This window comes from Halichoerus grypus, chromosome 7 (genome assembly GCF_964656455.1).
Source record: "Halichoerus grypus chromosome 7, mHalGry1.hap1.1, whole genome shotgun sequence".
In the NCBI taxonomy this organism is placed as follows: Eukaryota; Metazoa; Chordata; class Mammalia; order Carnivora; family Phocidae; genus Halichoerus; species Halichoerus grypus.
In genome coordinates this window covers 154,795,867-154,812,347 of record NC_135718.1, presented here as the reverse complement: position 1 = coordinate 154,812,347, position 16,481 = coordinate 154,795,867, and the positions used below count along the sequence as shown (strand labels likewise).

At 58.5% G+C, this 16,481-nt stretch overlaps 2 protein-coding genes across 9 annotated transcripts in view; one reads left to right on the top strand and one right to left on the bottom strand.

Annotated features, from left to right (window-relative positions):
- Positions 1–185: 185 nt before the first annotated feature.
- Positions 186–8,270, top strand: RUSC1 (RUN and SH3 domain containing 1). 3 transcript variants are annotated; one of them, XM_078078565.1, is made up of 11 exons: positions 186–321; positions 1,003–2,452; positions 2,711–3,115; positions 3,764–3,862; positions 4,034–4,110; positions 4,206–4,380; positions 4,453–4,558; positions 4,710–4,756; positions 5,231–5,777; positions 6,184–6,312; positions 7,552–8,270. In XM_078078565.1, the coding sequence occupies exons 2-11, from the start codon at positions 1,087–1,089 to the stop codon at positions 7,718–7,720; spliced, it is 3,120 nt and encodes a 1,039-aa protein (XP_077934691.1). In that variant the 5' UTR covers positions 186–321; positions 1,003–1,086; the 3' UTR covers positions 7,721–8,270. The 3 variants fall into 3 exon arrangements, with proteins under 3 accessions (XP_077934691.1, XP_077934693.1, XP_077934692.1); XM_078078566.1 differs by having other exon boundaries at positions 219–321; positions 902–2,452; XM_078078567.1 differs by lacking the exon at positions 2,711–3,115.
- Positions 8,271–13,747: 5,477 nt separating this feature from the next.
- Positions 13,748–16,481, bottom strand: part of ASH1L (ASH1 like histone lysine methyltransferase) — a 193,922-nt gene continuing 191,188 nt past the window's right edge. For all 6 annotated transcript variants that reach the window (XM_078078563.1, XM_078078561.1, XM_078078559.1 and 3 more), the window contains one exon: positions 13,748–16,162. In XM_078078563.1, coding sequence (XP_077934689.1) covers positions 16,071–16,162 — 92 coding nt within the window. In that variant the 3' untranslated portion in view covers positions 13,748–16,070. The remainder of the gene's footprint in view (positions 16,163–16,481) is intronic.

The following is a 16,481-nucleotide window of genomic DNA, read 5'->3' as shown; positions in this document are numbered from 1 at the left end:
GTGGTTCTGTGCCTGCTTGTGCTAGCCGGGGGCGCAGCGCCGTCCGCAACGGGCAGGGTAGGGGGCGGCCGCGGAAGCCGGGACCTGGGGCTTGCCTTCAGGACCCCTCGGCACCGAAAGCTGCGGGCCGGCCTGGGTGGTGACACGCACGACGTCAAGCGGTGGGGGCTGGGCCTGGGCCCCGCCCCGCCCATGCGTGAAGGGGCGCGGCTGCGCAGCGCCGGCGGGTTGTCCTAGCGCCCCCCTTCCAGTCGGCGCGGTCCGGCGGGGACCTTGGGAGTCGTGGACGAGCCCAGCTGCGGCGCTTGCAGGAGGACCCTGGTGAGGGGGGCTCGGCCGTGGGTGTGGATAGACGCTTCGGGGCCCGCCAGGTGGGGCGGGAGAGGGGAGCAGCAAAATTGCACGGAGGAGGAGTGGGGTGGCGCCTGGGTGACGGAGACAAGCGCGGAGAGAACGGGCAAGCGCAGGGTCCGGGCCGGGGTCGGCTGGCCCACCTGCTCCGCGGACCTGACTCGCTGACGGATGCTCGGTCTTTGCCCCCACGCCCGCCCCTCTCCTGCATTGAGCCAGCCAGACGCGTCTCCCCCGCCCCACCCCGTTTCGGAGCATGTGGGCGGGGCCTCCCTCGGCCCCTTCCTCTGGGAGCGAAGGGCAGGCGAGGGAAGTGGGGAGGGGGGGGCGGTGCAGGGCCAGACTGCAGCAGAGAGGATCCGGGGCTCCATTCTAGGCCCCATCCTTTTTCAAGCCCCCGCACCTCCACGGAGATCCAGAGCGCAGCCGCATTCTCTGACCCTCCCCGCCCCAATCCCGGGGGCCTCCTTTGGCTCCACCTGCAAACACTGCAGTGGAAATTAAGGGTCAGTCGATGGACATTTGCGTCTCATTTAAATATCGTCCAAAGCGGCCGGCGCCTTTCATGCGTGCTGCAGCTGTCCGTCACCTCGGTGTCCTTCTGGCGGCCCGCGTCCTCTCTGGCTGGGTATCACTCTCCCTGTCTTCCAGGTCTGCAGCTGCGGTTGCCAGGTAGGCGGGCGTGAGAGGCCCGATCCTGCTGATTCTCGAGGCCGCCCTGTCGTCGCCTGCACAATGCTGTCCCCTCAGAGGGCTTTACTCTGCAACCTCAACCACATCCACCTCCAGCATGTCTCCCTGGGCCTGCACCTGTCCCGCCGCCCTGAGCTCCGGGAGGGGCCCTTGAGCACATCCCCTCCCCCCGGGGACACCGGGGGCAAGGAGAGCCGGGGGCCCTGCAGCGGGGCCCTGGTGGACGCCAATTCCAACAGCCCAGCTGTGCCCTGCCGATGCTGCCAGGAGCACGGGCCAGGCTTAGGAAACCGGCAGGACCTAGCACAGGAGGAAGAGGGGGCCGCCTCTCCCTCGGACCCGGGCTGCTCCTCTTCTCTCAGCTCCTGCTCCGATCTTAGTCCCGATGAGTCCCCCATCTCGGTGTACTCGCGGGGCCTCCCTGGCGACGAGGATGTCCACCCTCAGCCCAGCATCATCCCCCTGGAGCAGGGATCCCCACTGGCTTCCGCAGGCCCTGGCGCCTGCTCTCCGGACAGCTTCTGTTGCTCGCCCGATTCCTGCTCCGGAGCATCCTCCCCACCGGGCCCTGGCCTGGACTCCAACTGCAACGCCCTGACCACCTGCCGGGACCCCGCTTCCCCAGGGCTAGAGGAAGAGGACGACGGTGGGGAGCAGGACCTCCCTGCCTCCGAGCTCCCAGAGGCGGATGATGGGAAAGCCGACGCTGGGAAAACCGAGCCCAGTTGGAAAATCAACCCCATTTGGAAAATCGACAGGGAGACAACTGACGCGGGCTGGAAAACCACGGAGAACAATAACTCCGGCCGCACAATCAGTGGGAATACCAACTCTAGCTGGAAAACGGAACCTGGAAAACTCGACTCCAGTTGGAAAAGCAGCACAGGAATAACTGATTGCAGCTCGAAAACAGATGCGGGGAAAGCTGATGCGGGGTGGCGGAGTGACGTCAGCGAGGAGCCGGCGTCCCACCGGACAATCACGTCCTTCCACGAGCTGGCCCAGAAGCGCAAGCGGGGCCCGGGGCTGCCCCTGGTGCCGCAGGTCAAGAAAGACCGCAGCGACTGGCTCATCGTCTTCTCGCCCGACAGCGAGCTGCCCCCCAGCGGCTCGCTGGGCGGCTCCCCGGCACCGCCCCGGGAAGTCACCACCTTCAAGGAGCTCCGCTCCCGGAGCCGGGCCCCGCCCCCGCCGGTGCCGCCCCGGGACCCTCCGGCCGGCTGGGCCTTGGTGCCGCCCCGGCCCCCGCCCCCGCCCGTGCCGCCGCGGAGAAGGAAGAACCGGCCGGGGCTGCAGCCCATCGCAGAGCGGCCGCCCGAGGAGGGCAGGGCGGGCAGCCCCGCGGCGGGCCAGGAGGCCGCCGCCGCCCGGGAGCCCGAGGAGTCGGGCGCGCAGGCCGGCCGTGCGGGTAAGCGGCCGCGGGGAACCGCGGGGGGGAGGAGGGCGGGGAGGGGCCGAGCTGCGGCCTCGCCCCCCCCACCCCCGCCCCCTGCCCGCCCCGTCCCCTCCGTCTGTGCCGCCCGCCCCCCCGCCGCCAGCGAGCGCTCCGGGAGGGGGCCCTGGGGGGCCGCCGGGCGACGGCACTAACTCTCTGCTCCCTCTTTCTCCGCCCGCCCCGCCTGGCTGCCGCCCCGCCCCCGCCGCCCCGCCCTCGCCCCCGCTGCAGCCGGCCTCCCCCCGCCGCCCCCGCCCCCCGCCCCGCGGTCCGCGGCCGCCGCGCGCCCCCTGCTGGAGGGCGCGGGCGCGGCGGGGACCCCGCTCCCGGCGCGTCCGGCCGGCCCGCCCCGCACGGGGCTGCGGCAGCTGGGCGCGCCGAGGCCCCCGCAGAAGCAGCTGCTGCCCGTCCGCCTGTCCCCGGTGGGCGCCCACTCGCCCCCGGCTCGGGGGGCCCTGCCCTGCCTGGCCAGCCCCGAGCTGGCACTGCTGCTGTCCCCGCTCTTTCCCAGAAGCAGCACCTTCCCCGCCGCGGTCCCCCCGCCCCGCCAGGTGCCCGCCCCCCCGCTGCCACCGCCGCCGCGCCCGCCGAAGGCCCCCCGCCGGACCAGGAGCCCGCCGCCTCCGCCCAGGCTACGTAAGACGGCCCCGGGCTAGCCCGCGGGGGTCGCCCCGCCCCCCGCGCCGGACCTCCGCCCCCAGCGTCCTCGGGGAGGCGGCGCGGCCCCGCCCGCCGGCGGGGGGCATCTGGCCCCGCCACCCGCCGCGGGGCTGGGCCCTGGGCCTCGAGGCCCGGGCGTGGGGGGCGCGGGCTGAGGGGGTGCCAGCAAGTGCACGGTCCGGGGCCTGCGCGGTGCCGGGGCGTGGGGGGCGCTGGGGGCCTGGCCCCCGCCTCGCTCGGGAGGGTGGGGGAGAAGCGGGCGCCGGACTCGGGTGGGCCCACGCCCGCGCCTCCCAGCCTCCCGACCCCGGGGTCGCCTCTCCCTCCGTGTCGCCTCCCACTCCCGCCGGTCTGTCTGTCTGTCCGTCCATTGGTCCCGGCCCCCCACGTGCTCCCGGGGCTGCCCTCCCTCCACGGGCCCAGCGGGCGGGGCAGACGGGGCGGAGGTCGCCGCACGGCCCGAGAGGGGGAGGGGACGGCGAGTGCGGGCGCCCCACGCAGGCCGGGGCCCTGTCCCTGCTCGCTTCCGGCCCGTGGCGCTGCGGGCCCTAGGGCGACCTGTGCGCCAGCCCGGCGTCCTCGGGTCACCCTCGTAAGCGTTTCCGCGTCCTTCCTTCACCCCAGCCCGGAGTTCCTGGTCGTTCGCCGGCGCGCCCGGGGCCCAGCGACGGTGGATGGCAGAGGCCCAGAGCGGGACTGGCCAGCTGCAGGAGCAGAAGAAAGGTAGGGCGCCCGGACTCCTGACCCCGACTTCCACCAGGTCAGCTGCTGCTGGTTGGGCCCTCGCTCCGGGGCGGCCTGCAGGAGCCTGGGTGCCCTGGGTGCCCCGGGGCCCTGGGGTGTGCGCGGGCACGGGCGCCGCACAGACGCGCGCTCCGTGCCCGCCCCTCGCAGGGCTCCTGATAGCCGTGAGCGCCTCCGTGGATAAGATCATCTCGCACTTCGGGGCCGCCCGGAACCTGGTTCAGAAGGTGAGGGTGCCGCTGGGGAGGCCCTGGGGCCGCACGAACGGTGGGCGGGGAGGCGGCCGCAGGCGCCTGGGACATGTCCGCTGTGTCGCCCCCAGGCCCAGTTGGGGGATAGCCGGCTGAGCCCAGATGTGGGGCACCTGGTGCTGACCACCCTCTGTCCGGCCCTGCACGCCCTGGTGGCCGACGGGCTGAAGCCCTTCCGGAAGGATCTCATCACTGGGCAGCGCAGGACCAGCCCCTGGAGCGTGGTGGAGGCCTCGGTGAAGCCAGGTGCGGCGCGGGCGGGGGCGCGGGCGGGGGCGCGGGCGGGCCTGGGCCGGGCTCAGAGCGCGCTGTCCGCAGGTGCCAGCAGCCGCGCGCTGGGGACCCTGTACGGCCAGGTCAGCCGCCTGGCCCCGCTGAGCAGCAGCCGCAGCCGCTTTCACGCCTTCATCCTGGGCCTCCTCAAGTGAGTGGCCGCTCCCCTGGCGCCCCTCCCACGGCCTGGGGCCCGCGCGGGTGTCACGGGCGGGAGGAGCCCGGTGCTGGTGGCCTTGTCCCCCTGGAAGCTCGTCCCCCATCCTGGCCCTCCCGAGCCCGCGCTGTCCTTTCTCCCCTAGCACGAAGCAGTTGGAGCTGTGGTTTTCCAGCCTCCAGGAGGATGCAGGTCAGACGCCGGAGGGCACGGGGGGCTGCCAGCCTAGGAGGGAGGGAGGGGGCGCGCTGTCTCTGCTGCTGGTCCCAGCGAAGCCAGAGTGACCTCGATCCCCGTGTCCCCTTGTGTTACTCTGTGCCGCACACGTTTAGCGTGTCCCATTGCCCCACAGCAGGAAAGACCCAGATCCTCCCCGAAACCTCTAGAGTCTGCTTGTCCTCCTCTTCCTTCTTCCCCTGCCTCCCCGGCTCTCCTGCCCCAGGGCCTCCTGCCTCCTCCTGCCGTCTTCCCCTTGCCCCCTCGGGAACGCTCCTCATCCTTGGGGCCTCGTTGGGTGAGGCTCCGGGCTAGCGCACCCCCACACCGTGGTGCCGCGGGGCCCCCCGACTTGCTGTCAGTCAGTGCTTCGTCCCCCAGCGGCCAGCAGAGCCAGAGGCTGGGCGGGGGCGGGCGCGGGGGCGCTGACGGCAGCCTGCTCGTCCCCAGGCCTGCTGTCCCTCCTGTACGTGCCCACGGGATTCCTGTCCTTGGCCCGGGGTGGCTGCCCGGCCCTGTCCGCGGAGCTGTTGCTCCTGCTGCAGCCGCTGTCGGTCCTCACCTTCCACCTGGACCTGCTCTTTGAGCACCACCACCTGCCCCTGGGACCGCCCCCCGCCGCTTCGGCCCCGGGCTCGCCCCCCGCCCTGCGGCAGACGGTGCACGCCGTGCTGCACTGGGGGGGGCGGCTGGCCCAGAGCCTTCGGGGGGCTTCCGGGGAGACCCCTCCGGGCCCTTCGGCTCCCGCCGGCGCCCCCACACCAGGCAGCTGGTGGGAGCAGCTGACCCAGGCCTCCCGGGTCTACGCCTCCGGGGGCGCCGAGGGCTTCCCTCTTCCCCGGTGGAGGTCGTGGGGTCCTGGGACGGCGGCTGGAGGCCCACGGGAGAGGCCCGTGCCCGCAGAGGACGCCGCACCGGGCCGAGGCGTGTGGCTGGGGAGGCTGTTTGGAGTGCCCGGGGGCCTCACGGAAACTGACGGAGGAACCGGCAAGTCCAGGTACGGGGGTAGCCGGTCCCCTCCTCAGCGCCCCAGTCACCCCCGCTTGGCCTCGCAGGGATCGCTTAGGCCTGAGGTCCGCGGCCTTGCTTGTTCTTTTGCTGCGGGAGCGAGCGTGACTTGCCCCCTTCGGCTTCTTGGTTCTCAAAGCCAGAAATACTTCCTATCCGGCCCTTGACAAAAAGAAAAACGGTGCTGCTTCCTGTCCCTGGGTGTGACCTTCCCTACGCCCCTCTTGGTGTTCGCTGTCGCCACCTCCCTAATCACCCTGAAGGGCCCTCAGCAGTGACCCACTCCTGACCTCTTTGGAATCAGGCCCTGCAGCCTCTTCCTGCCTCCAAAGTCCTGGGTCCTTGGGTCCTTCCCTGGAGGTCGGGTGACCTCTGTGACCCCGTGTTCTCCCCAGGAGACCGTCCAGCTGGCTGCCCCCGACAGTGAGTGTGTTGGCTCTGGTGAAGCGGGGGGCACCTACCGAGCCTCTCTCGCCTCCTGAGGAGCTTGAGGCCTCCGTCGCCGGCGTGGTGCAGACCCACAGGTGGGGGGCGCATTTCGAGTTTACGGGGGGCAGGGGTGGGTAGCGGCGTGAAAGGCGGGGAGCTGTGAGGTCAGATAGCGCTCGTCCTGTCGTTGGCGTGAAGCGCTCGTGTCTGGGCCTGTGTTGTTCCCTGTACGAGGCGGTGAGCCCGCTCCGTTAGGTCCCGGAGGGAGCGGGAAGCCTCGGGCCGTGTCTGCGGGGTCCCCCGGAGCGGCCTGCTCAGGTTTGATACCAGGGGCCGCGTCTGCTTCGGAGTCTGGCTTCAGTTGGCTGCTCTCGGTCCACTGAATTAGGTTTCTTGACTTTTCCTTCCTTTGACGGTGTTTTTCAAGTACTGTGTGCCCAGTATGGTACTGCGGGACGGAACAGGAGGGCAAACGCCCGGAGCCCGTGCCCTCCGGGAGCTTGTGGCCCAGAGAAGGTTCCAGCGAGCAGATGCGCAGTTACCGTAGTGTGTGGTGGTTACTCTGGGCAGGGAGGCCAGGTCTGGGGGTTCAGGGAAGGCCTGGTGATGGGGCGGGTGGGGCATCGAGGCCCGGGTGTGGCAGGTGAGGAACTGTGCCCTGCTCGGGTCTGGGGGGAGGATGTTGGTGGTGGTGACGGACTGCTGGAGGCCTCAGCAGGTCAGTTAAGGCACCGGACTTCAGGGTGGAGGGCCTGGGAGCCCGCGAAGGGTCTTCTGCCCGGGGATGAAATGCTGGCCTGTGTTTTAGAAGGATCTCTGATCTCAGGGTGGAGAAGGGGCCTGGGGCAGGCAGGCCAGGAGGGATGGGGCGGGGAGAGGGGACCAGACCCCGTGGTGTGGTCCAGAGAGTGAGGATGCCGCCCTAGGAGAGCGGCAGCAGTGGACGTGAAGAGGAGGGTGGACGGAGTGGTGGGGATGCGGGGGGCAAACGAGTTTTGGGGGCGATGCAGGGTCTGCCAGCAGCCCCTGGGGGGAAGGTGGTGTGTTTGCCCCCGAGGAGGCCCAGAGGAGGCCTGGCTGGGAGGGTTCAGATAAGTCGCTTAGTTTGCATGGGTCGGATTTGAAGGCCCAGAGGACGTGGGTGGGGTGAGATAAGCGGCGGCGGCCAGCTTTGGAGCTCGGCAGGGCCCCAGTAGAACCCACACGTTGACGGATAGGCCCCGCGCCTCTGCCGGAGCCCGGTCAGCACTGGCCCCACGCGGTGGGGAAGGCGCGCCGGGGACAGCGGGGTGCCCACCTCGCTCATCCCGGCCCATCCCTCTGGCTCCCTGCAGGGCCGTCCGCGCGCTCTGTGACCACACCGCGGCGGGACCCGACCAGCTCAGCTTCAGGCGCGGGGAGGTGCTGCGAGTGGTCGCCACCGTGGACGAGGACTGGCTCCGCTGTGGGCGGGATGGCGCGGAGGGGCTGGTGCCCGTGGGCTACACCTCTCTGGTCCTCTAGGCCGAGCCCCTGTCCCGTCCGTTCTCCCTCCTGCGCCCTGGGAATGGAACGGCCCCGGGGCCACGGACCTGTGCACACCGATGGCCGCAGAAGTGTCTGCCCCGCCGCAAAATGACTCTTCCCCTTCCCCACGGCCATGTCTGCGAATGGGAAGCCAACTTTCCTTTTTCCCTCTCGTGCCATCTGTAAGGTGAAATCTGCTCTTCTTCGAAATGTGAAAAGGAGTTTCCCTCCATTTCTCTCCTCTTCCCCCCCCTGCACAAGGAAACCTCTCCCTTCCCATCTGCACAGTGGAAACCGCTCCCCTCTGCCTCCTTCCTCTGTGAGTGGACTGGGCCAGTGCTGCGTGCGCCTCGGATCCCGAGACTGGAAGGGCCTCGAGTGTCCTTCCTGCGTATGGAACCCCCGACCCACGCGCCACCCACGTTGCCTGTATTTATTATGTACTCAAGCTGTGCTGGGTGCTCAAGTCCGGACCCCCCTGGTGGGTGGGTCTGTGGTGTTGGTCTGCCCGCCCCCTCCTTTGTCCCAATAAAGCGTGGGAGCAGAATGTGTGTGTGTCACTGCGTGTCAGGACAGAGGCTGCAGGGAGGGGAGAGGCCCCCTTCCTACCCCTGCGTCCTTGCCGCTCCCTGGTGGCCGCATCTCAGGAGCACCTCCCTGTTGAGGCGGGGTTGCCTTGTTTGGCAAGATGGGTAGGGTACGAGCCCGAGGAAATGGGGGGACGTGGGGAGGCCCCGGCCTTGCACCTGTGCTCCGAGGTGCTGGGAGGGATGAAGGGGTTACAGAAGTGACACTTTAATGTCACCACTCTGCAGTGACGCAGTTTCAGAAAGCCTCTGGCACTTGGTTCAGAGCTGATGAGGCTCAGTGGCGGAGCTCCGAGGACAGGCTGGGCAGTGACGGCCTGCAGGGGAGCCCCCAGGAGGTGAGAAGACAGGAGAGTCAGGGGGAACAGAACCGGAGCTGAACACGGGAAAGGACCCTGGAACTTCTCCTCCACCTTCGGGCACTTGGTCAAGGTGACAACAGGCTGGCAACAGGAGAGGGGAGGGGAGCCGTGCTCAGCAGCAGCCTTGCACACTTCTGCCATTTCCTGACTTAATGCTCCCCATTCTCGGCCCGTTCTTGTTACTCCTCCACTCCTTCGTTAGTTTTGCTATTTGTTTGCCGTCTCGCTGTTAGACTGGACATCTCGGGTCCGCTCGGGGATGACATTTCTCACGCCCGACTCAGAGCCTGCGGGAACCACTGGCTACAGCCGTAGGAGTCTGAGCGCTCAAGATGATGCAGCTTCTCCAGTTGCTTTTTATTTTTATCATGAAATTATAAAACAGTAAACATGTGGAAGACCACTGTGACTTTGACTTTGGGGCCAGTGTTTCTCACAGTGAGATACGCACAGTGACCCATGATTCCTGTGTGCCGTCACAGCATCTGGTTCCCAGGACCCTGCCTGCCCTGTCCTGCCTCCTGTCCCCACGTGCTGGCTTTCACAGGGGGTCACCCTAACAACTGGGAGGAGCCTGGGACAATATTGGTGGAGCATCATTGCGATCTGGTGATATTTGTAGTCACAGCCTAAGGGGTCCTCAGGCTTGCGGAGGTGGTAAGACTAACAGACCTTGCAGAGCATCATGAAATAGACCAAATGTGAATAAGAAATTTATTATTCTTACATATTACCTAGAACAGCTGTAGTGGATACCAATACTTAAAACATAATTAAGGGTAAAAAACTTTAAGAAAAAAAAAAACTGCCAATCAGTCGGTTAAGCGACTGCCTTCGGCTCAGGTCATGATCCTGGGGTCCTGGGATCAAGCCCCGCTTCGGGCTCCCTGCTCAGTGGGAAGCTTGCTTCTCCCTCTGCCTCTGCCTGCCGCTCCCCTTGCTTGTGCTCTCTCTCTCTCTATCTCTGACAAATGGATGAATGGAATCTTAAAAAAAAAGAAAAAACTGCCAATGTGCTACTTTTGCACCCATGACAAGACTCGCCTAACAACAGGAGAGCCTCATGTCCTCGCAGGAGCTGACAGACATCCAGCTCTTGCAGCCAATTCTTTTTTTTTTTTAAGATTTTATTTGTCAAGAGAGAGAGAAAGAGAGCACAAGTAGGGGGGAGGGGCAGAGGCAGGCAGAAGCAGGTCCCTGATAAGCAGGGAGCCCGATGTGGGACTCGATCCCAGGACCCTGGGATCATGACCTGAGCCGAAGGCAGACGCTTAACCAACTGAGCCACCCAGGCGTCCCAGCCGTTTTTTAAAAAATTGATTAAAAATCCAAATTCCAGCATGGGTAACATACAGTGCTATATTAGTTTCTGATGTATAGTGGTTCAATAATTCTATACATTACTCTGCTCCTCATGGTAAATGGAATCTCACCTGTTCCCCCCCTCCCCCCACCTCCCCTCTAGAGTTAAGAGTCTGTTTTGGGGTTTGTCTCTTTTTAAATTTCCTTTGTTTCTTAAATTCCACATATGAGTGAAATCATATGGCATTTATCTTTCTTTGACTTATTTCTCATAGCATCATACCCTCTAGATCCATCCATGTTGTTGCAAATGGCAAGATTTCATTTTTTTTTACAGCTGAGTAATATTCCATTATGTGTGTGTACAACTTCATTCATTTATCAAGGGACACTTGCGCTGCTTTCATAATATGGCTACTGTAAATAATGCTGCAGTAAACGGGTGAGGGCTCCTGGAGGGCTTGGAGAGTGGAGCGTGGGACTATTGATCTCTGGGTTGTGGGTTCAAGCCCCACACTGGGTGTAGAGATCACCTGAAAAAAAAAAATCTCAAAAGAATAAAACACATAGGGGTGCATGTATCTTTTCTTTTTTTTTTAGATCTTATTTATTTGACAGAGAGAGACACAGCGAGAGAGGGAACACAAGCAGGGGGAGTGGGAGAGGGAGAAGCAGGCTTCCCGCGGAGCAGGGAGCCCGATGCGGGGCTCGATCCCAGGACCCTGGGATCATGACCTGAGCCAAAGGCAGACGTTTAACGCCTGAGCCCCCCAGGCCCCCCTGCATCTTTTCGAGTAAGTGTTTTCATATTCTGTGGGTAAACATCCGGTAGTGGAATTACTGGATCATACGGTAATTCTATTTTTAATTTTTTGAGGAACCTCCACGCTGTTTTCCGCAGTGGCTGCACCAGCTTGCATTCCCATCAACCGTGCTCGAGGGTTCCTTTCTCTCCACAGCCTCGCCGGCACTTGCTGTTTCTTGTGTTTTTGGTTTTAGCCATTCTGGCAGGTGTGAGGCTGTACGTCATTGTGGTTTTGATTTGCATTTCCCTGATGCTGAGTGATGCTCAGCATGTTTTCATGGGTCTGTTGGCCATCTGGATGTCTTCTCTGGAGAGATGTCTGTTCATGTCCTCTGCCAATTTTTTAATTATTATTTTTTGGTGTTGAGTTATAGCTCTTTATATATTTTGGATACTAACCCTTTATTGGCTATGTCATTTGCAAATACCTTCTCCTATTCTGTCAGCTGTCTTTTAGTTTTGTTGATTGTCTCCTTTGCTGTGCAGGAGCTTTTTATTTTGATGTAGTCCCAATAGTTTATTTTTGCTTTTGTTTCTCTTGCCTCAGGAGACATCTAGAAAAATGTTGGCTGTGGCCAATGTCAGAGACCTGACTGCCTGTGCTCTCTTCTAGGATTTTTATGGTTTCAGTTCTCACGTTTAGGTCCTTAATCCATTTATTTCTGTGTATGGTGTAAGAAAGTGGTTCAATTTCATTCTGTTTCATATAGCTGTCCCAATTTTCCCAGCACCATTTGTTGGAGAGACTATATTTTTTCCATTGTATATTCTTGCCTCCTATGTCAAAAAGTAATTGACCATATAATCGTAGGTTTATTTCTGGGCTCTCTACTCTGTTCCATTGATCTATGTGTCTATTTTTGTGCCAGTACCATACTGTTTCGATTACTACAGCTTTGTGGTATAATTTGAAATCTGGGATTGTCATACCTCCAATTTTGCTTTTCTTTTTCAAGATTGCTTTGGCTATTCAGAGTCTTTTGTGGTTCCATACAAATTTTAGGATTTAGTTGTGAAAAATGCTGTTGGTATTTTGATAGGGATTGCATTAAATCTATAGATTGCTTTGGGTAGTATAGACATTTTGTTTTTTATTTTTATTTAAACATATATTTATTTGAGAGAGTGAGCACAGGGGGTGGTGGGGGAAAAGAGAGGCAGACTCCGTGCTGAGTGCAGAGCCCAACGCAGGGCTCCATGTCACGACCCTGAGATCATGACCTGAGCCAAAACCAAGAGTTGGACACTCAGCTGACTGCGCCACTAAGGCTCCCCTAGTATGGACATTTTAACAATATTTATTCTTCCAATCTATGACCATTGAGTATCTTTGCGTCATCTGCAATTTCATCAATATAGTTTTCAGAGTACAGGTCTTTCACCTCCTTTGTTTATTCCTAGGTATTTTATTATTTTTGGTGCAATTGTAAATGGGATTTTTTTTGGGGGGGGGTAGTTTTCTTAATTTCTCTACCTGCTGCTTCATTATTGGCATATAGTAATGCAGATTTCTGGAGACTGATTTTATATCCTGCAACCTTACTGAAATCATTTATCAGTTCTAGTAGTTTTTTGGTGGTCTTTAGGGTTTTCTGTATGTAGTATGGTGTCATCTGAAAATAGTGAACGTTTTACTTCTTCCTTTTTTCTTTTTTAAATACTTATTCATTTATTTGACAGAGCACAAGCAGGGGGAGTGGCGGGCAGAGGGAGAGGGAGAAGCAGGCTCCCCACTGAGCAGGGAGCCCGATGTGGGGCTCGATCCCAGGACCCTGAGATCATGACCTGAGCCGAAGGCAGATGTTTAACTGACTGAGCCACCCAGGTGCCCCTACTTCTTCCTTTTCAATTTGGATGGCCTTTATTGCTTTTTCCTGATTGCTTGTGGCTGGAAGTTCCAGGACTATGTTAAATAAAAGTGGTGAGAGTGGACATCCCTGTCTTGTTCATGACCTTACGGAAAAGCTCTCACTTTTTCACCATTGAGTATGATGTTAGTTGTGGGTTTTTCACATATGGCCTTTATTATGTTGAGGTATGTTCCCTCTAAACCTACTCTGTTTGAGGGTTTTTTATCATGATCAAATGCTTTTTCTGCATCTATTGAAATGATCATATGGTTCTTATCCTCTTATTGATGTGATGTAATACACTGACTGATTTGCACATATCAAACCACCCTTGCGTCCTGGGAATGCAGTCAGTAGTCTTGGTGCTTCTGAGCAACCGTTCCAGCTGAACTCAGAGCTGCAATGGTGACCCATGTCTGGGATGGCGTTTTGTTGGGTCCTTCAGTTGCTGGCAGGAGTGAATCTATCTTCCTTAGTAGGGTCACACTATTTCTGACACTTTTCTATTTGCACATGAACATGAAGATTTTGGAATTCTGAGTCCCAACACTAGTTACTAGGTGATCTCTGGCAAGTTGCTGAGATTCAGTTTTCATTTCTACAAAATGGGAATAGTAACTACAGAGGGCTATAATGAGGATTATCTAACTAGCTAGATGATCCTGGGCAAATTACTTAACCTCTGTGTTGCTTCAGTTCCCTCATCTATAAAATTGGGTTTGGGTACCTACCTAAAACAGCTGTTGTGAAGATTAATTATTGAATACATGTAAGCTGCTTAAGATGGAAATGGTCTGACACAGTGGCCTGAAGTTACTGTTGCCAAGCCTGGGGTTTGCTCGTGAATACCGAATGAGTGATGTGTGCGTATGTTTGCAGAGGACAGAGGGCTCAATGATTATTCTGTTGGTTGGTTAGGCTGGGCTCCGACCAAAAAGATCCTAAGATTGAGGAAATGGCTTTATCTCCTAGTCAGTGGTGAGTGTGCCCCAGCAGGGCCCCAGGATGCTGATGACGTGGTTTTAAAAAGATCTGTCTGGAAACACGATGTAGGAAGGAGATCCTGGAAGACAAATGGAGGCCAGGAAAGGGGAAAAAACAGCAAGCTCACCACTCTGTTGTTAGGAAAAGTTTTTTCCATTTAATACTAGACTTTCAAGGATTGAGATGCAAGCTTTTTATGCAATTACATCCAATGTTAAAATTGGTAATACATAATTTACAAAGATTAACATCAAAACAATCATCTATTTAGATATGCTTTTGTAAAAAGGAAATATATTAGCAGCATTTATATTTTCCGCAATCACACAGCCTACAGACATGCAGACTAACTCTGTATCTATTTGCAGTGATGTAGTGCTTTGCCCCGCATTTCAAACACCAAAACCCGCCTGGCAGCTAGGGGGTTCTTTTTATTTCATTATTATAAAATAACCGAAAAATAAAAAAAGGCATTAATTTCTACACCAGTAAGAAAAAACAAGTTTTTGCACTTACCTAACATTTGATTGTCTAAAAAACATTTCAGTTTTTAGTCTTTCAACAAAAGAAAGATAAAATGACAGAGCGTAGTGTCTTTTGCTTCTGTTCTCATATTTTACAAAGTTTTTTTCGTTTTTCTTTTTTCTTGTTTAAAATTTTAGTGTTTAACACTATTCAAGGAAATATTGAATTTTAATCTCTTTCTTGTCATTTTCCTGCTTTTTGACTAAAAGGAGACCCCCAAAGTGCCCCTATTCCCCACCTCCCTCCCACCCAGCTCCCTGCAATGAAAACCAAAAGAAACCACTTAAATGGGCGTGGACATGCGACGTTCCCAGCTCCACACGTGAGTATCTTATACCCAGGTCTCGTCGTAATGTACAGTGCTTCTCTACAGTAAGAAAATACTCCAAACTATTTTCTTAATTCTCTTTTCTTTAATAAAATATTTATTCTGCTTTTTCTCTGCTCAAGGGGATCTTTGGCATCCCCTGTCTCTTTTGTTTTGTTTTTGTTTTTTTTCCCTTAAGATTGACACAGAAAGGAGAAAAAGAAAAAAAGATTCAATGGAATGGAAGGTGTCAATGTTTCTACCTAAACAAGTCAGAGCGTCGTCGTCATCGGGGAAATGTACAGGAGGACAGCGTTGGTCCGGGGTTAGAGGGAAGCGACGGCATGTGTTTCCGCTGTATTGCTTCCTGGCCGCACGGCAGATGTACATACATACACACACACACACACACACACAACTTGGCACGTTTAAAAACCATCTTTTCTCTTATAAGAACATCTAAAACGTATATGCATATGTATGTCTGAGAAGACAACAAAGCAAAGCTTTTTAAATTTTATTTTTAAAGAGACAGTATCGTCTGGTAGCTTCTGGCCAAGAGAATGGGAAGGAAAGCGACATCCTGACGTCCCTCCCGCTGCTGCTGTCACCATTAGGCTGGAGGAGACGGGACGGGCGGGGCGAGCACTGTCTCTGGGAGGTGGACACTGAAAACCGTGTAACGAGGAAAACGAGAGTAGTGTTTTAAAGTGATGGTGCACACTCACGACAAACACTCTGGCCGGCGAACACTGCTCAACAGCCTGTGCAGGGACTCGTGGCGCGGGGAGTCCGCTTCCCCGGGGGCGCTGCGTCGGCTCGGAGGGCGTCTGCGTTCGTGCGACACAGCAGACCCGCGAGCCACAGTGTGGGGCGGCACACGGGCGGGCGGGGGCCCGGCCTTCTCGTTAGAAACAAACAGGTTTGGCAGGTTATGAAGGGTCAAACGAAAATCACGACAGTCCGTCCTGTGCCCTCTGACCCCATGGGGGCCTTCCCTATTCCAGGATTACAGTCCGGGGAGGAGAGGTAGGGAGAAGGGCGGCAGACACAAGTGCTTGGACTTGTCAGTTCACGTTTTACTTTGACCTGATTGGGCAAGAAAGGAGAGAGAAACTTTCCCGTCAAGGATCTATCTGGAAAGAGGCCCCAGCTACTGTTTCTGTTTGAGGTCTCCGGGCTGGCTCTTGGAGCCCACAGAGAAGAGGCGGGTGGGGTGGGGACGTCCTCCTGAGGGACTGGGAGTGACACCTGGTGGAGGAAGCAGCCCGGCAGCAGTGCCGGTGGGACCGGAGGATGGCCCAGAAAGACCCGAGCTGGGGGCAGGGGCGAGTGCTGCGAAGTACCACAAGGCTCCGGTCCCCCCCCGCCGCCGTGTGCTCCGTCGTCCTCCCATCACGAACCCTCGGGGGGAAGCGGTGGAGAGGAAAACAAATTAAACTCAACTGTTTAGACAGACTCCCTTCCTCTCCACTAGCTCCAAGATTTATGAAGTACCTAATGTCAACGACACGGCCCCTTCCCCTTGCCGGACGGACCCTTCCCACCCCTGTCTACACTCAGAGGACAAGAGGCAGGACTGTTAGCTCCACTGATCGCAGATGCTCAAGCTTCTCCTTTGAGGGTCACTTCCGAAAGCTGTTTTCTGGGATGAACAAAGTACGCCTTCGCAGCTTCCTGCCTGACCCTTCCTCCAGCAAGTAGGTCACGTCGATGGCTGGAAACAGAACCAAGGAGGCTCATCAAACACCACCCTCCCACTCCTCATTCCAGATTTGAGCTCTAAGGAGGTCACAGGAGTCCACTGACTCCTTTTCCGACCTCGAAGCACCTCAGGCCTTCCTCCAGCCCCAGGAGAGAAGCTCTCCGGGGTGGGGTGGGGTGGGGGGAGGCTCTCACCGCCCGCAGCCCCCTTCCCGGGATGGAGCCATGTGCAGGGCCCATCAAAGAACTATGACGTTTTCACAGAACACTTTCCATCCTGGGCAATAACGGTAAGCTGTTCTTTTTCATTCCTTCCTCACTAATTTCCCCTT

Excerpts from the sequence above, each read along its gene's own strand:
- RUSC1 (XM_078078565.1), top strand. The coding sequence starts at position 1,087 with ATGCTGTCCCCTCAGAGGGCTTTACTCTGCAACCTCAACCACATCCAC. Across the intron at positions 3,863-4,033 it reads GCTGCAGGAGCAGAAGAAAG|GGCTCCTGATAGCCGTGAGC; the intron begins GTAGGGCGCCCG and ends CGCCCCTCGCAG. Across the intron at positions 4,381-4,452 it reads GGAGGCCTCGGTGAAGCCAG|GTGCCAGCAGCCGCGCGCTG; the intron begins GTGCGGCGCGGG and ends CGCTGTCCGCAG.